At 39.4% G+C, this 26,055-nt stretch overlaps 1 protein-coding gene across 9 annotated transcripts in view; it reads right to left on the bottom strand.

Moving 5' to 3' along the window:
* Positions 1-26,055, bottom strand: part of SRGAP1 (SLIT-ROBO Rho GTPase activating protein 1) — a 303,623-nt gene that overhangs the window by 64,134 nt on the left and 213,434 nt on the right. For all 9 annotated transcript variants that reach the window (XM_055579472.1, XM_055579527.1, XM_055579520.1 and 6 more), the window contains 2 exons: positions 7,293-7,514; positions 5,248-5,349 (listed from right to left, as the gene is read on the bottom strand). In XM_055579472.1, the coding sequence (XP_055435447.1) occupies positions 5,248-5,349; positions 7,293-7,514 (324 nt within the window). The remainder of the gene's footprint in view (positions 1-5,247; positions 5,350-7,292; positions 7,515-26,055) is intronic.

Below are 26,055 nucleotides of genomic sequence, written 5' to 3'. Positions count from 1 at the left end.
ATACTCTTCCCACTTGTTAGCTATGAAATTATCCAGCCCATAAAAACTAATCATCCTGGGCTGCTTCTGCGACAACAGCATTCTGCCTATGGAATGTTTATCTCTGTAAATAAACTCTCTTTGACTTTACCTTTCCTCACTCTTGAATTCTTTTCTGTGTGAAGCCAAGGACCCTCACTTGGTGGCCCATTCTAGGAACTCGCCTGAAACCTGGGACATGACCATCCTCTCACATCCCATTTCCTGCAACAAAGGGAGAAATGAGGAACTCTAAGGAAGGGGAAATGTGATCTACGGGGAAATTCCTCCAGAGGCTAGCTTTGAAACAAAGAAGCCACAAGAATGGCCCTCAGCTGAAATGCCTATGACAAAGCCTAAAAGTAAACTTTTTCTTTCCCTTCCCTTTTCTTCCTTTTTTCTTTCTTTTTCCTTCTAGCTGAGATATAATTGGCATATATCACTGCATATGTTTAAAATACAGAGCATAATGATTTGACTTAACATACATCATGAAATGATTATCACAATAAGTTCAGTGAACAGGCATCATCTCACCCATACAAAAAAAAAGAGTTACTCTCTTAACAAATTTCATATATAACACACAGCAGTGTTAATTATATTAATCATGTTGTACATTACACCCCTAGTATTAAATAATAATTTATCTTATAACTTAGAAGTTTGTACCTTTTGATGACCTTCATCTAATCCCCTCTCCCCTCCACTCCCTTCTCTTTTTGTCTATTTTTGAAGTATAATTGACCTACAGCATCATATTAGTTCTGGTGTACAACAGCGATGACATTTCCATCCATTACAACGGAGAAGGCAATGGCACCCCACTCCAGTGCTCTCGCCTGGAAAATCCCATGGACGGAGGAGCCTGGTGGGCTGCAGTCCACGGGGTCGCTAAGAGTCGGACACGACTGAGCGACTTCACTTTCACTTTTCACTTTCATGCATTGGAGAAGGAAATGGCAACCCACTCCAGTACTCTTGGCTGGAGAATCCCAGGGATGGTGGAGCCTGGTGGGCTGCCGTCTATGGGGTCGCACAGAGTCGGACACGACTGAAGTGACTTAGCAGCAGCAGCATACATTACAAAATGATCACCATCTTAAGCCTAGTTACCATCTGTCACATATTACAAAGATATCACATAGCTATTGACTATATTTCTCATTCTGTACATTTCATCCCTTTGACTCATTTATTTTGTAATTGGAAGTCTGTACCTCTGAATCTCCCTATTTTACTTGAGCTGTAAACGTTTAGAAAGTGGACAAAGCTGATTAACATTAGGTTGGAAAGAGTGTGGAAAATGTTTATAGTGAGAAAGGTATAAATGATTGTTTAGATTTAGGTTTCTTTCAAAGTGTTGCCTTTAATAGTAATGTTTATTAATATTTCACTTTAAAGTTTTAATAAAAATTATACATTTAAGTTAAAAAAAAAAAGAAGAAAAAATTGGGAGCTATATGGGCAGCAGGCCCTGCTTAATTCTATGGGCACAATAAATGGTGGACACTAATAAATATTTGTGGATTGGCTGACTAGAAGTTGGAATCATAAGACTAAGGAACAAGTTTACAGCATAATGAAATTACAAGCTCATTTAAAAAGGTTTAACAGGCAAATGTAAAGTTGTATATGAAGTCATTTCACAAATGCGTACTGCTCTTTTCTCTTTGTTTTAAGACAAGTGCTGAAAATTCAGATATCCTCCAGGATGAGTCAAGTAATGAAAATAGACAAGTGGGCTGAGTGGTGAGCACGGCAAGTCGGAAGCATGAGTTCTATGTCTAAGGGGAATATATACTATTTAGCCCAAGTCAGTTACCATCCTACAGAAATGAAGGTCTAGTTATGTTAAGATCTCATTTTTACAAGCTGAAAAATCTATATTTTTAGGCAAAACTTCCACTTTTTAAATGAAAGTAACAATTAAAAAAAAATCAAGCACTGTATAGCAAATAAAATTTGTGACCAGACGTTGTCTGTGGGCTCTCCTTTTTAAGATGGTCTCCTATAGTTCCAAGGGCTGCCCCGTATTTATGGCTGTCTAAGATTGGGTACTTCACTTTCACTTTTCACTTTCACGCATTGGAGAAGGAAATGGCTACCCACTCCAGTGTTCTTGCCTGGAGAATCCCAGGGACGGGGGAGCCTGGTGGGCTACCGTCTATGGGGTCGCACAGAATCGGACACGACTGAAGTGACTTAGCAGCAGCAGCAGCAAGATTGGGTAAAAAGAGTCATATTCTATTTAGCTCCCCTATCTAAGCTTTATAAGAGTGGGCAAAATTCTCCCTCAATTTTGATCTTTTCACTGGGCAGTCATATTATTTTTAATTAAACTCTTTCCAATGAATTTTAGACTTTATGAGTATGTATATATAAGTTTGTACAGAGGCATAAAATTATGCAGAATTATGCATGTGTTTCTTGTATATTTTGGTCTGTTGCTAAGGTGTCAATTTTCTGTCCTTCTATCAGTGGAAGATCAGAGGCAAATTTCTTATTCATGGTGGAGAAAAGTGCTACACAGGGCCTTCAAACCAACAATGATTGCTATGTTGTTCCCAAATTAGTTCTCTTATGTTTCACATTGTATACATGACTTGTTATAGACTGCTTCTTCCACTAGATACAAACTAACTGTAACTTATTCATCTCCCTACTTTCCACACCTGGCAAAATATGTGGAATGTAGAAGTCACTCAATAAATATTTATTGTACTGAAATGAACTGACCCACAGCATTAAAACTCCTTAAGTTGGCTCTCAATGCTTCTTGTTACATGATTTCAACTTCACCTTCAGTTTATCTCCCAAGGAGAGGCTGGGTGACAACTCAGACTAACAAAGTTAGTCTCCAACTTTGAAATATATTGAAACCTCTTTCCCTCTTTCTATACCTAAGGACATCTGCTGTTTGTCATAAATCCAATTTAAATCTAACTTTCCTTGGGGATTCCATTCTACTACAGTCTGTTCCAGATCCAGCCATCATAAATTACTTGTCATGCCCACAAGAAACTTCAGGACAATCTAATTCACTTGTTTCTACAGTAAATTAAAAAAAAAAAAATCAGCCCTCAGAAAGCACTGCCTACTCCTATTAATTTATAAAGATATTGTGCTTCTCCACTTTATGCCCATAGGAGAAGACCAGGGTCACAAACTCAAAGGGTTGCAGGGGCCAGACAAGTAATGCAAATGGACTAGTCCAATGGAAGAAAATCAGGAGCTGAATGAGTACGGCCAAGCGGAATTCAAGTACCGCAGCCTTTCCCTTCCTGCGGCAGCTTGGGGCCAGAGTTGCCGCACTTCCCATCTTTAATAGGTCTAACCTGTGGGGGCCGAACAAGACAGGTCTGTGCCCTGCCAGTGTTGACCTTGTGCATAACACACTGTTTTCCTAGAGTTTAGAGGCTGTTTCCAAATAAAACCACCAGAGCATATGCATGGGGGGGAAAAAAAAATTGGAAGTCTCTATGCATACAAACCCTAGGCCTAATAGGACCCAGTAAACTGCTATTAGGTGAGGATTTTGTGATGCCAAGCCACAACCCTAAGCTCTAAAAACACCTCAAGGAGAGCAACAGTTCTCCTTTGGAAAAGCTCATTAGTGGGACTTTACACAGAGACTGAAGTCTTAATCACACTGGCTGCACCTTAAATACCCATGTTTGAATAAGGGGTGGTTTGGTTCTTTCAGAAAGAATAGAAGCCAAAAAAGGCTGCAATGGGTTTTGCCCAAACTATTCTGGTGTAGAGACATGGTCCTCTTTCTTAACAGAAACAAATACACATTCACATATTCAAATTCACATGTTCAAAACATCTCAGTGAAATTAAAATAAAAGAGGGGCCCTAAAGTGAATTTTGAATATTTTATCAAGGGCAAATTCTTGTGTTTTTTTTTCTCCCTTTTTTGTATTACATCCCTTCCTTTTGGAAACTGCTTGCCTCTAGAAATACGTATTTCTGCTGGGGCTGTCAATCAAATGGTTCTATGAATGGGCACAAAAACTAGGCTGGCCAATGAGAGAAACCTATTCCCTGGATGTAACAGTTGAACCAAAAGTATGCATGACTTAGGTCAGGCCAATGGAAGATCCCACTTCAGAGACAAGGATGTTGGGAAGGGGTGAGATGGTAAACCGTAGGGACTAAGTGGTCCTGGATCTCCCAGTACAGGACATGGAGAAAGACTTCCTACCAACACACATGAAGGATCCAATCACCAGTGAGGCCGCTGTGGACACTGACCAATAAGTAAGCTGTGAGACTGGACTGTTTGATTTGGGTTCCTGTAAGTTACAAGTGAGTACCTTGACTAACACAAGAAACATTTTGGTTCCTATCTTTATTTAAGGAGAATGTGGATTCAATTAAATTAATTTTAGAAACAGGCAGCTTAATTGTACAACTGCTTTATGGTTCAACATGTATTTATAATTCACATTTTATGTTCTATCCATTTAAGTCCACTAATGTCAGCAAATAAACAGTTTTATACTCCCATTCAAGTAGTTTTTTTTAAACTTTTATTTTTAATTGGAGGATAACTGTTTTACCACAAGTACTATTTTAAAATACTACTTTGTACTAATTGTATCAGTAATGCCATGTTCCGTATCAAAAATCTAAAGATATAAAAAAAAGCATAAAAAAGTACTAATTTAAAAATTAGGATTAAATTAATATATCAGGCATTTCTTTCCACATACTCATGTAGATTCTTGAAACATATGTTGGATTTGATAATCTATTGGGAATTACCTTCAGTATTTAAGAAGAAAAGGTGTGTTATGAGGATGTAGTTGAGTCCCTGGTAAAGTAGTCATCTATGGTCTTCCCTGGTGGCTCAGATGCTAAAGAGGTAGCCTGTAATGCTGGAGACCCGGTTAGATCCCTGGGTCAGGAAGATACCCTGGAGAAGGTAATGGTAACCCACTCTAGTATTCCTGCCTGGGAAATCCCATGGACAAAAGAGCCTGGTGAGCTACCATCTATGGGGTCACACAGAGTTGGACATACTGAGTGACTAATACTTTCATGGTGGAATACAGAACCTTTGCATTTATCCTCTATAAGGAGTATTTTAGGAACCCTGTTTTAGCTGAAAATGCATGATGAAGAGATTGCAGTTACACCGTTAAATGCCTAGGTCAAGTGAAACCGTCTTCCAGTTTACATTGGAATTAGATTACTTGTGGGGGCAGAAAGCATGCTTACCTCCTCGTTCTCGATCTTGAGCGTGGCCAGGCGGGACTGCAGCTGTTGGTACCTGAGCATGAGCTCTGCTTGGACTGGCTGCTGGGCACTGACCTGACACACCTATCAGGGAATCAGAGACCACAGTTACAACAGGGCGCCCTGCGGCCAGGCTCCCGAGGCACGGTTCTCCCATGTCAAGGCTGCAAGAATCGCGGATCCCCTCAAGATTCCAATTACATATTTTACTTTTAACAGCCACCTCAACACTTCATTGTTAAATATGAACTTGTTATGTAAGTGGCGAGAGTGGGATGCAGCTGCTTGGCCTGGATAAGCCTGGGAAGAGAGCAGCTGTAGGAAGCCTCCCTTGAAGAACGTGGCAGCTGCTGGAGACAGCTATGATGCTGACTCCTATCTTGTGGAATAAGTACCTGGCAGAGTGTGAAGGATGATCCAAACGTATGGTCATGCAGGCAAAGCAGGGCAGGTGGTAGAGCCTACCAATTATAGTCAGACTGTGGTAAATTACTAAACCTCAGTTTCCTTGTCTGTAAAATGGGGACAGTAGAGTACCTGTGCCATAGGGTTGTGGCGGGGATGAAACAGGATGATGCTCATAAGGCACTTACAGCCCTGCCTGGCGCACACTGAAAACTCAGAAAAGTGATATTTTTTGTATCTTTCATCCATGGCTTTTCTTGCCAATTATTAGCCAAATCATGAAACTGAAAAAGTCACCAGTCTTAGGCTTTGGTAGAAAGATATTTTGGCCACAATCTCAATTAGGGTAAAAAATAGAGCCTTTAATTATAGTAGAATCAGATTAGAAACAAACAATTTCTTCTCATCTTTCTGGTCACAGAAATGGTCTTGGCAGATGAGGGTTTCCTTTTATGGAGTCTCTAAGACATCATAGACACTATAGCTCACAGGCAGAACGGGCCCTAAAAAAAGGGCAAGAGGCTTACTACATTAGAATAATAATAGCTTTTTAAAAAAGTAAAAACGCTGAACCCAACTGAAATCACTTGCCTGTGACATTTTATCATTCTGTGTTTAACATATCCACCCATAACCAAAAGATTGGAACAGTAGCCAACTGGTTTTAGAAACAAAACTCTGGGTGGGATAAGCCACTTGCCCGTAAAGCTCATGCGCTATTGGCATAAAAACTGCTTACCACTTTTAATCAAGTAATTCACTCTATCAGGCAAAATAAAATTAGGTTAGAAATACATCAGGTAACATACATACATATCTTTTACATTTTAACATTAGGTGTTCCAAAGAAATTATGGCATTAAAGAAGAAATCTGCCATGGAAATTATAATTAACATCTATTTTTAAAAACATACTGTCACCACAATAAGCTAAAATTGAGTTTTTAATCTATGAGTATTGTTTTGCACAGCTGGGACACCGAGTGCTATATAGCATGCTCCAATAATTGGTTTTTCTTGTTTCCTCCTGTTCACAGATGATAAATATACCACTGTAACTCATAAATGGTTTAAATGAATTCTCTCCTTGCACAGAATAAGACAAAGCTAAATTCATATGAAGAACCTAAAGATAATACATCGTTTCTAATGCTCATTTTAACAGTCTGGAGATAACTTGAGTCTTAAAAAAATGTTTTGTATCTTTTTTCCTCTCTTTCATTTTCCTGCCATTTGTAATTATTTTTTTTTATGGGGATCTTTAAATCAGGATTATAAGAAGTCTTCAGATAGCTTCTATTAGGCCAACAAAATGTTTTGTTTTAAACTTATATTTGAATATCTTGAGGGAAAGGAGGAACTCATTAATTATCCTTCAGCAGTTTAGTGCTCACATGCAAGCCAGACTGCACGTCCATCTCTTTGGCCTCTGGAGGCACTGGAGTGTTTGACCCTTGCTTTAAGAAGTGATAGCAGCTGATCACCAAGTATTATGCTAAGACCCCATGCAGAGGCAGGAGTGAGAAATCAATTAAGAATTTTTACAACTGCTGGATATAGCAGGGAAAGAGTAATGTATGTTTAGAGACAATTCATTATTTTTAAAATACTCAAATACTGACCTCATCACCCATATGAGACTGAAACTCAAACTTCATTGGTGGACAGAACGCAGCAGGGTACATCTCCATGAATCTCTGCTTATCACTCCTGGGCTCCAAATTGTCAACTGCATTCTCAATAATGTCTAAGCCCTCATGTCTGGAGGTTTCAAGGTTATACTCCGCAGAGAGATATGTTCTCAGGGCTCTGTTTAGGCTTGCATGGTAGCCAAGATCACAGCACTTAAAAATATAAAAGGAAATCATATACAAAAATTAACTAAAAATGGATCAAGACCAAAATGTGACAGCTAGAAAACTATAAAATTCTTAGGAGTAAACCCTTCATTACCTTTCAACTGGCATTGGTTTCTTGGATCAGTATCAAAACACAATCAACAAAAGAAAAAATAAATTGGGTTTCATCATATTTGAAGGCTTTGCTTCAAAGGGCACTATCAAGTTAAAAGAAAACCCACAGAATGGGAAAAATATTTTTCTCATTATGTTATCAGATTAGGTCGGATTAGGAATTGGTATCTAGATAATATAAAGACCTCTGATGACTCAATAATAAAAAGACAACCCAACTAAGAAATGGGCAATGAATCTGCTAGCTATTTCCCAAAAAAGAAAAAAAATATATATAAATGGTCAATAAACATGTGAAAAGACACTCAACATGATAAGTAATCAGGGAAATGCAAGTCAAAACAACACTGAGATACCACTAAGAGGGCTATGGTCAAAAAGACAGATAATAACAGGATTGGGGAGGATGTAGAGAAACTGGGATCCTCATACATTGCTGATGGGAATGTAAAGCATCGCAGCCACTTTGGAAAAGAGTCTGACAGGTCAAAAGGTTAATAAACACAGAGTTAACATATGACTTGGCAATTCCACTCTTAGGTATATACACAAGACAAATACAAATATACTTTCACACAAAAATTTGTACATGAATGTTTATAGCAGCATTATTAACTGAATGGAAATAACCTAGATGCCCATCAACAAATAAATAAACAAAAGGAAAAATCGTTGTTCAGTGGCTCAGTTGTGTCCAACTCTTTATCTAACCCTATGGACGGCAGCATACAAGTCTCTTCTGTCCATGGGATTCTCCAGGCAAGAATACTGAAGTGGGTTGCCATTTCCTTCTCCAAATGAAATATTATACAGCCACGAAAAGGAATGAAGTATTGATAACATGCTAGAACATGGATCAGCCTTGAAATAGTATACTAAGTGCAAGAAGCCAGTCACAGGAGACCACGTATCATATGGCTCCATTTATATGAATGTCCAGAAGAGGCAAATTTATAGAAATAGAAAGTAAATTAGTGGTTGCTCAGAGACAGAAGATAAATTAGGGGATAAAGGAATTAGGAAGTGATGGCTAAGGAGTACAGGACTTTTTGGAGTAATGAAAATGTTCTAAAATTGTTTTGTGGCAATATACACACAAGTCTGTGAATATAATAAAAGCCAATTGTGGATTTTTAATGAGTTAACTATAGGGTATGTGAATTATATCTCAATAAAGCTATTAAAAATACAAGAAGCAAAATCAAATATTGAAAGGAAATAATAAAAAAATAGCATTCAAGTTTGTTCATGTATACTGAAATTGATACAGTGATTTTCTGAAATCCTTCTAGGATGCAAACATACTAACTGTAACATTTTGATATCTGTATAATTTACTGAAGAAATATTAAAGTATACTCTTTCAGAAATGGGAAGAACAGGTTTGAAGCTGCCTAAACACCCCAGGAATGCCTTCTTTCTTATCTCCAGAATAAAATTTTTAAATAAGAAATGATTGTCAAAGTCCCTTTACTGGAGATAGAATTTTGTTTAATACTCCTAGGCATACCAGGGCTTTGGCTTCTTGAATCTTCACTACCTTTGATTTATATTTATTTTTTCATGCTGCATTTTAAGGGTATACTTTTAAAATGAAAACAAGTCTGAATATTGGTCAATTATAAATTACTGACAGAGTATTAAATCTGTACATAAAAGCAATACAAATATAAAACTAGTGGTTTTAAATATACAAAAGCAGGTCATCCTTATATAGTTCTAATGAAATTCAATCAATTCAGATGAGATCAGATCAGATCAGTTGCTCAGTTGTGTCCGATTCTTTGCGACCCAATGAGTCGCAGCACGCCAGGCCTCCCTGTCCATTACCAACTCCCGGAGTTCACTCAGACTCATGTCCATCGAGTCAGTGATGCCATCCAGCCATCTCATCCTCTGTCGTCCCCTTCTCCTCTTGCCCCCAGTCCCTCCCAGCATCCGAGTCTTTTCCAATGAGTCAACTCTTTGCATGAGGTGGCCAATTTGATTCAATTCAGCTCAGCTCACTAATTGGCCATCTATAGATTCCTGGGCATTTGCTAGGCTTTAACTTATATGCAGAGAACATCATGAGAAACACTGGACTGGAGGAAGCACAAACTGGGATCAAGATTGCCAGGAGAAATATCAATAACCTCAGATATGCAGATGACACCACCATTATGGCAGAAAGTGAAGAGGAACTAAAAAGCCTCTTGGCGAAAGTGAAAGAAGAGAGTAAAAAAGTTGGCTTAAAGCTCAACATTCAGAAAACGAAGATCATGGCATCTGGTCCCATCACTTCATGGGAAATAGATGGGGAAACAGTGGAAACAGTGGCTGACTTTATTTTTTTGGGTTCCAAAATCACTGCAGATGGTGATTGCAGCCATGAAATTAAAAGACGCTTACTCCTTAGAAGGAAAGTTATGACCAACCTAGATAGCATATTCAAAAGCAGAGACATTACTTTGCCAGCAAAGGTCCGGCTAGTCAAGGCTATGGTTTTTCCAGTGGTCATATATGGATGTGAGAGTTGGACAGTGAAGAAAGCTGAGTGCTGAAGAATTGATGCTTTTGAGCTGTGGTGTTGGAGAAGACTCTTGAGAGTCTCTTGGACTGCAAGGAGATTCAACCAGTCCATTCTGAAGATCAGTCCTGGGTGTTCACTGGAAGGACTGATGCTAAAGCTGAAACTCCAGTACTTTGGCCACCTCATGCGAAGAGTTGATTCATTGGAAAAGACTGATGCTGGGAGGGATTGGGGGCAGGAGGAGAAGGGGACGACAGAGGATGAGATGGCTGGATGGTATCACGGACTTGATGGACATGGGTTTGGGTGAACTCCGGCAGTTGGTGATGGACAGGGAGGCCTGGTGTGCTGCAATTCACAAACAGTCGGACATGACTGAGCGACTGAACTGAACTGAACGGAGGAATATGAAGATTAAGAACAGGGTCCCCAGGATCTAATGCCTGATGATCTGAGGTTGAGCTGATGTAACCATAACAGGAAAAAAGTACACAGTAAACATACTGAGCTTGAATCATCCTGAAACCATCCCCCGCTCAAGTCTGTGGAAAAATTTTGTCTTCCATGAAACCGGTTCCCGGTGCCAAAAAGGCTGGGGACCACTGGACTAGAACTCAGTAAAATATAATCTGCGCTCTCAAGGAATTCAAGTTTAAGTTGTTCATTTGTTTGTTACTAAAAGAGTGTTAGTACTTGACCCTTAGTTAACACACAACTTGTTTCATGTTTTATGAAGGTACGGATTTAATCACTAGCCTGTCCTTGTTGTTGATGTGTTAAGTCGCTTCAGTCGTATCTGACTGTTTGCGACCCTATGGACTGTTAGCTATGAGGCTCCTCTGTCCATGGGATTCTCTTGGCAAGAATACTGGAGTGGGTTGCCATGCCCTTCTCCAGGGGATCTTCCTGACCTAGGATTTAATCAATGGCCTGTCCTTAGACATGCTAACACACTCGATTCCATACTCCCCCTCCAATTTTAGAATGCTTCAACTTGGAATTTTTACATAAACATATTCTAAAGTCTTGCTTTTCAAAGTGTGGTCTATGGCCCAGCAGCATTAGCATCGCCTGGAGCTTGTTAGAAATGCAGACTCTTGGGCCCACCCCTGATAGACTGAATTAGAATCTGAAGTTTAAAAAGATCCACATGTTGATTCATACACACAGTAAATTGGAGAAGCACTGGACTAAAATAATCAAGGGTCTTGAACTCTGTCCTTGGGGGTGCCATTTCTCCAGGTCAGAGAATCGACTTGATTAAAAATTTCTTGATGTAAAAAAGCAGACAGTAGTTGCCACATCACAATTACAAATGAAAGTAAAATACAGTTGTGAAATGCGACAATCAGCCTCTGCATTAATACATTTCCAGTGGAATCAGCTGCTCTCAAATATAGAGACTGATTTTCAGTTGATTAAAAAATTCTAGCCTTGGATGAGCAAAGTCCTCTTTTATTCCTCTTATTCCTCAAAAATACATAATGGTTCTGTGTAGCAGTTTTATATATATCAGAGGGACTGAAAATTATTCTTTCAATAACACTTCATCTTAGGAAAACATGAATTTGTAAAGAAAATGGCCTCATTTCTTTGAGATATTCTAATGCCTCAACATACCCTACCATTCTAAAAGAATCAGATTCAACTTGATTTTAATGAAGCAGATTGTACAAGCTGCTTTATTTTATGAGGACTGATCCCAATGGAACTTACTAGAAAATTGATATTGAGAGAAAATAAACAATCCAGAGAAAAAAATTTTTTCCTCCTCTCCAAAAAAACCAAGTCTCTTTTCAACATAAAAGAGAAAGGAAAAAACAGGAGAACGAAGGAAAAAGAGGAAGAAGGAAATTCAACTCCAGCTATCTACTTGAATTACAGCTCTGAAAAATACATACCAAATTTTCATTATTTCCAGATTTAGTTAGTTCACTCCTCAAATTTCTAAGTGTGGTTTCTTTGGGGAGTAAATGTCAAGATTCTAGAAGTACCAGGGCATGTTTCTACATCCAGTTCAGCCAGGCAAATCTGGTGGGTCTGGTCCCAGTAAGAGACCTTTGAATTCAATACGGTTTCCTAATAATCTAGGGAGAAGCATGCATATGCGGTTTAGTAACTGACCCAGGGGCCTCCCTGGGTGCCTCCGGGACTTTGAGAACAACACTTAGATTTCTGTGACAAACTCTGATGGAAAATTTCCTTCTCTGACCTTTAGCAGTACTTTTTGGTCTGTGAGGTCATGTAACTGGCATGATTTTGTTACTTGTAATATGCAGCATCTTCTACACTCCAGGTTTTTAAACCATCCTGAACTTTAAAAGAAACAAGAAACAGGAATAAAATTCTTCTTCAAGGTCTCCTGAGACAGCAAGGCCTGTCACAATCATTTTTTTTTTCTAAATTGGAAGCGAAAATGACACTGGATATATTAAGATTCGAGATACTTGGTTAAAATGCCTAAAGTAATTCTATGGAGCTTATGAATTATTAATGACAATATGAAAAGCCAGTTTTTGAACAAAGAGTTGAATTATAACCCAAGTGCATTTAATGATGAAAATACATAAGAAACCAATAAAATGTTTCATGAAAACAAAATAGTGTTGTTTGATGGATGAAAACCTCTGAATGGATATATTAAATTATGGATTAAAGCTGGGGGAAGAAAGACTGTTGGAAGTTGAAGGGTGTATTTTTTTTTTTCACATCCTATGAGCTGCCAAGACAGATTCCACTAGGCATTAGTCTAAATCACCACAGTAAGGCTAATTGCCTTAGGCAAAAGGGTTGCAAATAGGATAAAAAATGAAGATAAAATTTAGGTATTGTGGCCTGTGACAAATACTTTCTCTTACCCCAAAGGTTGAGAGATCAATTGAAGTATATACTTGGTGGGTATAATGTCAGAATGTTAGGTATAACTGGATCATAGCTGTTCAGGGAGATAATTTTTTTTGGGGGGGAAATAAACTCCGTGACATGAGGAACCCTAGTGGGGTGGAAGTTTGGACTTAGACGGGATTACCATAATGGAACTTAATGGGAAATAAGTCCCACATGCTGCCTGAACAGTAATGGCCAATGTCATTTGCAAAGCAGCCTCCAGCCTGTGACTCCAAAATTACGTGGTTGTCATGAGAATGGAGAGGGAAGCAACTCGTGCAGACGTATTCTATCTTAACATCATCACTCGTTTTAATAAGCTTGGCTCTGACTATTCCAGAACCATGGATATTGGGTAAGGACTTGGTCTACCCCGTTTTTTGAGTCTCTGAAAAATAGTGCAACCCAAGCAAACTGAACTGCAAAACACAGCTTTCACAGGATGATGGGTAGTTTTCCAAAGACCAGAAATAGACGTGCTCAGTGCTTTTACAGTAGATGCCAAATGAAGAAAGTTGAGTTCTTCTTTGTCTTTCACTAATCTCTCCTCTAGCTTTCACCCCAGATACCACCAACACATTCTGTGACAGAGAGGCATCTTGTGGGATTGAACTGGATGTCTAAACTACAAGCAACTTTTACAAACCTGCTTTCATGTCTGGGTACCTGACAACCCAGAGCTGACAATTTAATTTTTGTTCTTGCTTTAACAACCGCAGCCAAACATTTAGCAAAACTTGTTCGGAATTTCTCTTTAGCAAGGAAAAGGTCAAGATGGCACATCTGTGTGATAGGAATGGATACAAAATAGGAAACAGGAGAAGGAGAACTGAGATTGCATATGCTGGAGCCCAGAAGTAGGCTGAAAAATCTTATGCTGCCTAATACAGCTCCCACCCATAGGGGCAATCATTTCCTTTAGAGAAGCTGTACTGGACTCATTTTTCCCCAGGCCAAATCTCTATAACTACCCTGAGTCAAATCACAGGAGAGGAGAGAGAACAAATCAAACAAGTCCCAATAAATACTGGTCAGGTTATACATGCCATGAAGAAAAAAGTCAGAGGAACAGGGAGTGCTAGGGGGAAAGGGTGCTGCTATACAGGGCAGCTGGGTGCCACATGAAGGAAAAGAAGGAATCAGTCTTGGAAGGCTCTGAAACAAAGAGTGCTCTAGACAAAAAAACGAGAAAGGCCCCAGGCAAGAAAAAAACTGAGTGTGTGTGGGTAACAGAAAGGCCTGAAGCTTGGGGACTAAGAGGAATGCTGCAAGAGATGACACGGAGTGGTAGGTCAGTGCCAGTTCACATAGGCTCTTGGTGAATAGCTTGAATTTTATTCCAATGAAGAGTTTTTAAATAGGGGTTACAGGTCTGATTTATCTTTTTTAGTACTTTGGTTTCTTGGAAAGAGAATGAACTACTGATTTGAAGGTCTTAGTGAAGCTGGATGTCTTTCCTAAGGTCAGGTAAGAGATGAAGAGGCTTTGTCTAGGAGACTGAGAATGCAGGGAGTGAGAAATACCAAGGTTTGGGATATTTTGAATATAGAGATGATACGATTATTTTACATGTGGGGAATGAGAGAACTGAGTTTTGGGCCTGGGCAAGTGAGTGGAATGTGGTATCATTTTCTGAGATGTAAAGTAAGAAAAAGTTATGTGTGCAAAGGATGATGATAACAGGGACAAACGTTCAAGGTTAGAGATGTCCGGGGGCAGTGGATAAGCAAATATGAAGCCCAGAAAGATGATCAAGGCTGGTAGTAAAAATAAGATACCATAAGGACCATAAGATAGTATTGAGGCAAGGGACCAAGAGAAAAAACACTCAAGAATCATGTCCTAGGCAACTCTGAACATTCAGAGGTACAGCTGAGATGGAAAAGCGAGCACTGGAGTCTGAGAAATGGCAGCCTCTGATGCAGTGGAACTAGGTGGATGCAATTCTTTAACAAAGGCCTGTGGCACCTCCCTTGGAAGGAATGTTTAAGGCCATCCACTTCGGTCACCAAACTCATTTCAGCTTTTAAATACCCTTTCTTCTACGAAGGGATAAAAACATGCATACATCAATTTACATGATAACTACACTGGCCTAACCCATTTAACATGATCTCTTTATAATTTTCCTAATAAGAGTTCAGGCCTAATGGGGACTGCAATGTTAAAATTTGGCAGGTTTTCACAGATAAATCTTAATACTATTATGTAGTGGGGGAAAAGTCAAACTAATTAAGGAAAATCTGAACTCTGAATAAGTTGCTTTTTAATTAAATGTATGTGTGAGGATAAAAGTTTTAGGACAGCTGATGATTTAGAAATGATAAAAATAAACACGGCATGCAAAATACATAATCTGATTTCAATCTTCTTCTGTACAAATGGCTAAGAAAACACATGACAGAAGTCTCCACCAAGAAAATTAGCTAGAGTAGGGGGATTCTGGAACAGTAAGATTTATCCTTCAAGCTTCAGTGATCGCAAACTTTTATAGGGAGTAACTGGAGACTGCGAAACTGTACTGAAAGGATGACAAATATTTTATTATTACAGGGCAGGTGCTCGGGGACAAAGCATTAATAGAATCTTACTGTTGAGGATTTTGTTTCTCTGACTGCCTTTTGAGGGTGGGTGGGTGGGTGTAGAACTGGACTGAGAGAGGTTACATTATCAGTTCTGCAATCTTAAAACCAGTTGTTTTAAGAATTTGAGATATACAGAGTGGTGAACATGATTACAGATCAGAGATTTCTAGCATTAGGACTTGTACTCTTGTACTCTCTTTTCTCTTAGCAAATCACAATCACTTAAAAATTTTAGCATCAATCAAAAATATTTGCTGCTTGTATGGTTTTTCTTCTGGTTGTAATACATCCTAATTGTTAAAGAATAATTAGCTATGGTCTCTTCTGCACTTAATGTTGGAGATATTTAAGGATAACAGACACAAAACCTATTATTTTTGAAACTACAATCTATTTTACTCTATGCCTTTAAACTCCCAAATCAATTAAATTTCCTTTACCCAATACTTGCAAATCGTATTAATTTTTTAGAATTACATAATAAAAACTTGACCATAAAATTAACTTTGTTCATTTCCCAACTGATGCCAAAATAAGATACTGTTAAGTCTACAAACTAAAATTTACTTAGAACTTTCTAGACAGAGGAATCTTAACAGTCTTCTGCTTAAGTGACCCCCTGGATTAACTAACCCTCAGTTCATTCTATAAAGCAGAGGTCAGCCAACTGGCCTATGAGCAAAATCCAGCCCATGACCTGACATAATTAATGAAGTTTGACTGCAACACAACCACGTCCATGTGCTTACTTACTATCTGTGGCTACTTCCGCACTAGAGTTCAGTAGGCACGGAGACTGTAAGGTTCACAAAGTCTAAAATATTTACTATTTGACCCCTTACAGAGTTTGTGAACTCCGTCTCTAAAGCATAGTGACAAATGCCAAAGCACTGTGAACATGTAGAGAACAGCTAATAGACTCTCTCTAATATGCTATGCTTAGTCACTCAGTTGTGTCTGATTCTTTGTGACCCCACAGATTGTAGACCCCAGGCTCCTCTGTCCATGGGGATTGTCCAGGCAAGAATACTGGAATGGGTTGCCATGCCCTCCCCCAGGGGATCTTCCCAACACAGCGATCGAACCCAGGTCTCCCGCATTGCAGGAGATTCATTGCTCAGATTCATTACCATCTGAGCCACCAGGTAATATTTTTGCTCAATTAGTCTAGGCTTTCAAGAGCTGACTTCACAGTATTTGTACCATTTATATTTATTATAATTAAATACTGAATGGATAAAATAGTTGAGAAAAGAGTTGCTGAAAGATGAGTAAACAAAATTGTTATCAAATTAGTTATCAATTGCCAACTATACAAGATTGTGAAAACATTGTAAATATGCACAATGCAAATATCATACAATTTCTTGTATGATAAAAAAACTCAAAAGTAGAAATCACCGATAATACACAGTGGGAGTTGGTGTACAAAGGAAGACTATTTAAAACTCTGTCCAAAAAGATAAATCATAATTTAAAAACTGGCAAATTCAAGTACATTGGTGTACTTTAAAATATTTAAGGCTGGTTTTTATGATGTTTTCTAACTCTCTGCTTTTTCTGTTTCTAACGCCCAAGGTAAGAGAAACCCAAGTGAGACGGTATGTGTTGCAAGAGGGCATCAGAGGGCAAACACACTGAAACCATACTCACAGAAAACTAGTCAATCTAATCACACTAGGACCATAGCCTTGTCTAACTCCATGAAACTAAGCCATGCCCGTGGGGCAACCCAAGATGGGTGGGTGTTGGTGGAGAGATCTGACAGAATGTGGTCCACTGGAGAAGGGAATGGCAAACCACTTCAGTATTCTTGCCTTGAGAACCCCATGAACAGTATGAAAAGGCAAAATGATAGGATACTGAAAGAGAAACTCCCCAGGTCAGTAGGTGCCCAATATGCTACTGGAGATCAGTGGAGAAATAACTCCAGAAAGAATGAAGGGATGGAGCCAAAGCAAAAACAATACCCAGCTGTGGATGGGAATGGTGATAGAAGCAAGGTCCGAGGCTGTAAAGAGCAGTATTGCATAGGAACCTGGAATGTCAGGTGCATGAATCAAGGCAAATTGGAAGTGGTCAAACAAGAGATGGCAAGAGTGAATGTCGACATTCTAGGAATCAGTGAACTGAAATGGACTGGAATGGGTGAATTTAACTCAGATGACCATTATATCTACTACTGCGGGCAGGAATCCCTCAGAAGAAATGGAGTAGCCATCATGGTCAACAAAAGAGTCCGAAACGCAGTACTTGGATGCAATCTCAAAAATGACAGAATGATCTCTGTTCGTTTCCAAGGCAAACCATTCAATATCACAGTAATCCAAGTCTATGCCCCAACCAGTAACGCTGAAGAAGCTGAGGTTGAATGGTTCTATGAAGACCTACAAGACCTTTTAGAACTAACACCCAAAAAAGATGTCCTTTTCATTATAGGGGACTGGAATGCAAAAGTAGGAAGTCAAGAAACACCTGGAGTAACAGGCAAATTTGGCCTTGGAATACAGAATGAAGCAGGGAAAAGACTAATAGAGTTTTGCCAAGAAAATGCACTGGTCTTAACAAACACCCTCTTCCAGCAACACAAGAGAAGACTCTATACATGGACATCACCAGATGGTCAACACCGAAATCAGACTGATTATATTCTTTGCAGCCAAAGATGGAGAAGCTCTATACAGTCAGCAAAAACAAGACCAGGAACTGACTGTGGCTCAGACCATGAACTCCTTTTTTTTTTCCCATGAACTCCTTATTGCCAAATTCAGACTTAAATTGAAGAAAATAGGAAAACCACTAGACCATTCAGGTATGACCTAAATCAAATCCCTTATGATTATACAGTGGAAGTGAGACATAGATTTAAGGGCCTAGATCTGATAGAGTGCCTGATGAACTATGGAATGAGGTTCGTGACACTGTACAGGAGACAGGGATCAAGACCATCCCCATGGAAAAGAAATGCAAAAAAGCAAAATGGCTGTCTGGGGAGGCCTTAAAAATAGCTGTGAAAAGAAGAGAAGTGAAAAGCAAAGGAGAAAAGATATAAACATCTGAATGCAGAGTTCCAAAGAATAGCAAGAAGAGAAAGAAAGCCTTCTTCAGCAATCAATGCAAAGAAATAGAGGAAAACAACAGAATGGGAAAGACTAGGGATCTCTTCAAGAAAATCAGAGATACCAAAGGAACATTTCATGCAAAGATGGGCTCGATAAAGGAGAGAAATGGTATGGACCTAACAGAAGCAGAAGATATTAAGAAGAGATGGAAAGAATACACAGAAGAACTGTACAAAAAAGATCTTCACGACCCAGATAATCATGATGGTGTGATCACTGACCTAGAGCCAGACATCCTGGAATGTGAAGTCAAGTGGGCCTTAGGAAGCATCACTACAAACAAAGCTAGTGGAGGTGATGGAATTCCAGTTGAGCTAATCCAAATCCTGAAAGATGATGCTGTGAAAGTGCTGCACTCAATATGCCAGCAAATTTGGAAAACTCAGCAGTGGCCACAGGACTGGAAAAGGTCAGTTTTCATTCCAATCCCCAAAAAAGGCAATGCCAAAGAATGCTCAAACTACTGCACAATTGCACTCATCTCACACGCTAGTAAAGTAATGCTCAAAATTCTCCAAGCCAGGCTTCAGCAATATGTGAACCGTGAACTTCCTGATGTTCAAGCTGGTTTTAGAAAAGGCAGAGGAACCAGAGATCAAATTGCCAACATCCACTGGATCATGGAAAAAGCAAGAGAGTTCCAGAAAAACATCTATTTCTGCTTTACTGACTATGCCAAAGCTTTTGACTGTGTGGATCACAATAAACTGTGGAAAATTCTGAAAGAGATGGGCATACCAGACCACCTGATCTGTCTCTTGAGAAATTTGTATGCAGGTTAGGAAGCTGCAATTAGAACTGGACATGGAACAACAGACTGGTTCCAAATAGGAAAAGGAGTACGTCAAGGCTGTATATTGTCACCCTGTTTATTTAACTTTTATGCAGAGTACATCATGAGAAACGCTGGACTGGAAGAAACACAAGCTGGAATCAAGATTGCCGGGAGAAACCTCAGATATGCAGATGACACCACCCTTATGGCAGAAAGTGAAGAGGAACTCAAAGGCCTCTTGATGAAAGTGAAAGTGCAGAGTGAAAAAGTTGGCTTAAAGCTAAACATTCAGAAAACGAAGATCATGGCATCCGGTCCCATCACTTCATGGGAAATAGATGGGGAAACAGTGGAAACAACGTCAGACTTTATTTTTCTGGGCTCCAAATTCACTACAGATAGTGACTGAAGCCATGAAATTAAAAGACACTTACTCCTTGGAAGGAAAGTTATGACCAACCTAGATAGCATATTCAAAAGCAGAGACATTACTTTGCCAACAAAGGTCCATCTAGTCAAGGCTATAGTTTTTCCTGTGGTCATGTATGGATGTGAGAGTTGGACTGTGAAGAAGGCTGAGTGCCGAAGAATTGATGCTTTTGAACTGTGGTGTTGGAGAAGCCTCTTTAGAGTCCCTTGGACTGCAAGGAGATCCAACCAGTTCCTTCTGAAGGAGATCAGCCCTGGGATTTCTTTGGAAGGAATGATGCTAAAGCTGAAACTCCAGTACTTTGGCCACCTCATGAGAAGAGTTGACTCATTGGAAAAGACTCTGATGCTGGGAGGGATTGGGGGCAAGAGGAGAAGGGGACGACAGAGGATGAGATGGCTGGATGGCATCACTGACTCGATGGATGTGAGTCTGGGCGAACTCCGGGAGTTGGTGATGGACAGGGAGGCCTGGCATGCTGCGATTCATGGGGTCGCAAAGAGTCGGACACGACTGAGCGACTGATCTGATCTGATCTGATCTGAAATATAAAACACGGAGAAGGCAATGGCAACCCACGCCAGTACTCTTGCCTGGAAAATCCCATGGACAGAGGAGCCTGGAAGGCTGCAGTCCGTGGGGTTGTGAAGAGTCGGACACGACTGAGTGACTTCACTTTCACTTTTCACTTTCATGCATTGGAGAAGGAAATGGCAACCCACTCCAGTGTTCTTGCCTGGAGAATCCCAGGGACGGGGGAGCCTGGTGGGCTGCCGTCTACGGGGTCGCACAGAGTCGGACACGACTGAAGCGACTGAGCAGCAGCAAATATAAAACATGCCACATTTGCAGATAAGTGCCAAACATACACAGTAGGCTCTCCATATCTGTAGGTGTCACACCCACGGATATGAAGGGCTGATAACTGCAATGGATTTGAGAATCTTTGGAGCTTGATATCCACAGGGGGTCCTGGAACCAATTTCCCATGGAAACAAAGGGCAACTGCATTCTTTCAAATAAATAAAGCATTAGAGATATTTCTTAATTCCTCTGCCTCCCCCCTCCCCCAGTGCAAACCTTTCCCATCTCCCTAAAGATAACACAGTATCAATTAACATTGATAGGTAAAGGTGAAGTTCAACTAAAACAGAGAAAATTTGAATTATTAAATTAAAATAAAAACATTAGATCACCTCCATGTCTATAGGAAAGACTTGAAATTTACTATCAAAGTGCTGAATTATTAAAGTTTTTAGACTTGTAGTAATTAACAAAAGAAGATTCTATTAAATAAGGTGACAAAGATATATAAGTTACAGGAAGCTTGGGGCTGGTGCCCTGGGATGACCCAGAGGGATGGTATGGGGAGGGAAGAGGGAGGGGGGTTCAGGATGGGGAACACGTGTACACCTGTGGCGGATGCATGTTGATATATGGCAAAACCAATACAATATTGTAAAGTAAAAAAAAAAATAATAATAATAAAAAAATAAGGTGACAAAGAAATATAAGTTAATAGTCTGAAGTATCTGAAAATATTTTCTTAAATTGTCATTATTAATTTATACTTTTCCCAAGGAGCAAGCTAAGATCATGGCATCCGGTCCCATCACTTCATGGCAGGTAGATGGGGAAACAATGGAAACACTGAAAGACTTCATTTTTTTTGGCTCCAAATCACTGCAGATGGTGACTTAAGCCATGAAATTAAAAGATGTTTGCTCCTTGGAAGAAAAGCTATGACCAACTTAGACAGCATATTAAAAACCAGAGACATTACTTTGCCAACAAAAGTTCACCTAGTCAAAGCTATGGTGTTTCCAGTAGTCTTGTATGGATGTGAGAGTTGAACTATACAGCTGAGCACAGAAGAATTGATGCTTTTGAACTGTGGTGTTGGAGAAGACTCTTGAGAATCCCTTGGGGTGAAAGGAGATCCAACCAGTCCATCCTAAAGGAAATCAGTCCTGAATATTCATTGTAAGGACTGATGTTGAAGCTGAAACTCCAATACTTTGGCCACCTGATGCAAAGAACTGACTAATTGGAAAAGACCCTGATGCTGGGAAAGACTGAAAGTGGGAGAAGGGGATGACAGAGGATGAGATGGTTGGATGGAATCACTGACTTGATGGACGTTGAGTCTGAGTGAACTCCGGGAGTTGGTGATGGACAGGGAAGCCTGGTGTGCTGCAATCCATAGGGTCACAAAGAGTTGGATAAAACTGAGCGACTGAAGTAAAATGAAGAAGCAAGCATCTTAATTTCATGGCTGCAGTCACTGCCCACAGTGATTTTTGGAGCTTGCTCCTCAGAAGAAAAGCTATGACAAACCTATAGAGCATATTAAAAAGCAGAGAGTAGAAGGACTTTTGCTGACAAAAGTCCATCTAGTCAAAGCTATGGTTTTTCCAGGAGTCTTGTATAGATGTGAGAGTTAGATTACAAAGAAAGCTGAGCACCGAAGAATTGATGGTTTCGAACTGTGGCACAAGAGGAGACTCTTGAGAATCCCTTGGACAGCAAGGAGATCAAACCAGTCAATCCTAAAGGAAATCAATCCGAATTTTCACTGGAAGAACTGAGGCTGAAGCTGAAGCTCCAATACTTTGGCTACCTGATGTGAAGAACTGACTCACTGGAAAGGACCCTGATGCTGGGAAAGATCGAGGGCAGGAGAAGGGGATGACAGAGGATGAGACCATTGTATGGCATCACTGACTCAATGGACATGAGTTTGAGCAAGCTTTGGGAGACAGTGAAGGACAGGGAAGCCTGGTGTGCTTCCCTGGCCATGGGGTGGCAAAGAGTCGGATATGACTGAGTGACTGAACAACAATTTGTGCTCTTAAGAAAGCATTTCATTGGGGAGGGAGGAGGGAGGAGGGTTCAGGATGGGGAGCACGGGTATACCTGTGGCGGATTCATTTCGATGTTTGGCAAAACTAATACAATATTGTAAAGTTTAAAAATAAAATAAAATTTAAAAAAAAAGAAAGCATTTCATTGACCAAGAGTAAATTATTGCTCAGATGTTGCTGAGTACCAAATTAGTAGATTCCCCTGGAGAAGGAAATGGCAACCCACTCCAGTATTCTTGCCTGGAAAATTCCATGGACAGAGGAACTTGACAGGCTACAGACCATGGGGTTGCAAAGAGTTGGCCACAACTGAGCGCATCAGCAATTTAATAAAGTCCAAATTCAAAAGGTTTTATAATACCCATAGTCTGTTGTAAGGAAAAAAAACTAAACTATAGGATGGAGGAATCAGAGATATACCACCGTAAGCTACTGATCAGTTTCAATATTACTATTGGTGGGTTAAAGTTATGTTGTTACACATCTACTTAAGATGCAGCAACACCACCCATGATGTATTCCGTTGCAAAGTGCTTAACTTGAATCCATAAAGTCAATGGATGTGTGTTTGCTTTGTAGGAAATATAGGGGATAGAGACATGGGCTAAATAACATCACAACAACTTATCACACAAATTGAGAGGCTGAAACTACTGTCTCCTCAACAACTGTCTCCTCAACGGGGGACTTGGCTGGATAAAAAGACTGAAGGGACACATCACACAGATGCCATGTGTGATCCTAAATTGGATCTGGTCTTAACATACCAGCTGAGAAACATTTTTGGGGGTCACAAATGAGAATGTAGTCTGGTTATTAGATGAGATAGAAATTTTCTGAAATGGAAGGGTGGAGATCATTGACTAGACAAAGTGAGTTATAAAGCTGTATGTAAAATGCGATTTCATACTCTCTGTATGATCTAAAAATGTATGCGTGGACACAGAAAAAGTCTACATTTTAATAATGACAATTTTGGGCAGTAAGTATGTGATCATTTTATTTTTGCTTATAGTATTTCCTAGATTTCTATAATAATGTACTGCTTCTATAATACGAAGACTAACTTTAAAATATAAATTCTATGGAAAATTTATATGACTTTTTAAATATAAATTCATCATCTATCATAGAATATTTATGAGATAGATGCAGACTTGAGCAGAAGCCTAGAGTGACTGGAGGCTTGTATAAAAAAGGTCTCAACTTGAGTTCTTTGACTATGTATAATGCTTTGATCTAATCAAGATACTTAGTATCTTCTGTGTCCTTTCACATACAAAATGTTTTAAAGTGCATTAAAAATATTTTCTTAACTTTTTCTCACTAGAGGTAATAACGACCCTTCTAATAATTATTAGAGAGCTCAGTATAAAAGGCGTTTTGCTAAATAGGCTCATAAAGCATAAAAGATTCTAGTTGCCTTTGCATTATAATCAGTTTCTTTTCCACCATGAAAGGTCAAGCTTAATGATTTTTAGGATTACCACTATATATGCAAATTGGAGTCCTAGAAAACAAGCAGCCACTTTAGAAAGTACAGAGTTACACTCTGATCACCTTAAAAGTGAGTCAACGAACAGGAATTACAATTTTCACTAAGAGTACTCAGTTTCTTTTGAATATGACAATATAGTAATATCAATTTCATATCATTTCTTTTAAAATTCATATTTAAGTTGTATCACTTGAGAACTGTTCACATTTTAAATTTAAGGCTGATCCTTAAAAAAAATTCAGCTATTTGAAAATAGCTGGCATATTTAACTATTATTTATTTAAAACAGAATTATTTCAACCTAGAGGTTAAAGTCTGAGTTTGAAACCCAACAATAGCTGTGTAACATTCGGGAAGTTACCCAGGGCAGCTAAGCCTCAGTCAGTTCTCTAAATCTATAAAACCGAGTAAACAGTATTTACGTCACAAAGTTATAATGATCAGATGACATTATGCTTAGAAACCGAGGTGCCTGTCACATAGGAAGAGGTCAGTAAATATCTACACACATGATGGCATCATAGACTTGACATGCTCTTCTTGTCCTATATATCCTAAGAGTATCCATGCTACCATACATCTCCATGTGGATGCCCCATAGGTGTCTCAACCTTACCATCAATAGATGTAGCAGAATCACTGCTCCTTTCCAGGGTCCCCACCTCAGCAAAGGGTATTATCATTAACCTAGTTATTCAACACCTGAGCTAGGAGTCATTTTTATCCTTTTTAAAAAACAAACAAACAAACACCCCACCACTCTAATTTTCTGTTAGTTCTATTTTCAATACAGTTTTAATTCAAACACTTCTCACAGGTCTATCAGTATCATGCCAGTCCAAGCCAGCATCATCTCTAGCCTGGAAAAGCACAAAAGACTCTAGATATAGCTTGCTTTTTTCACACTTGTCCCCCTCACCCACCTTAGCCTATTTTCCACCCAGAAGGCAGAGTGAGTCAAATGTAAACTAGGTGATGTCACTTCCTTGTTGAAACTTAGAAGAAAATCTAACCTATTTTCCTTGCCCCAAGGCCCCTAAATGATTGGGCTTCTGCATCCCGTCTCTCCCAGCATCTTTTCCTCACTCGCTCCACTCCAGCCATCCTGGTCTCCTTTGCTATTCTTTGAGCACCTTGAACTTGCCAAACACACCTCCAACTCTATACCTGTAGCCTTGCCAGTCTTTCTGTATGAGGGATTTCTTCCCTCTTGGCAATAAAGCTTGCAGCTCACTTTTCTGCTGAAACATCAGGCTTTTCTGACTACATCATCAAAAGAAGCACCCCCATGGCTCTATTTTATTTTTCTACATGGCACTGTTACTACTACAATGTACTACAATAAGCATTAATTTATATACATATTAAATATAAATATTTACTATATGCCCATATTACACACATATCACATACAGGTAATATATATGTGTACATTTTTTATGGCTTGTCTAAACACCTAAACAGCTAAACACCATGGAGGTGAGGACTCTGCTTTGTTTATTGCTGGATCCCCATTATCAAGAACAGTGCTTAGCACCTTGTAGGTATTAAAGAAGTACTTTTCAAGATCAGGGACTTCCCTGGTGGCTGAGATGGTAAAGAATCTGCCTGCAATGCAGGAGACCTGGGTTTTATCTCTGGGTAGGGAAAACCCACTGGAGAAGGGAATGGGAACCCACTCCAGTATTCTTGCCTTGGAGAATCCCATGGATAGAGGAGCCTGGCGGGCTACAGTCCATA

Source organism: Bubalus kerabau, chromosome 1 (genome assembly GCF_029407905.1).
Source record: "Bubalus kerabau isolate K-KA32 ecotype Philippines breed swamp buffalo chromosome 1, PCC_UOA_SB_1v2, whole genome shotgun sequence".
Lineage (NCBI taxonomy): Eukaryota > Metazoa > Chordata > Mammalia > Artiodactyla > Bovidae > Bubalus > Bubalus kerabau.
The sequence above is the reverse complement of the archived record's forward strand: the minus strand, read 5'-3'. Positions and strand labels throughout refer to the sequence as shown.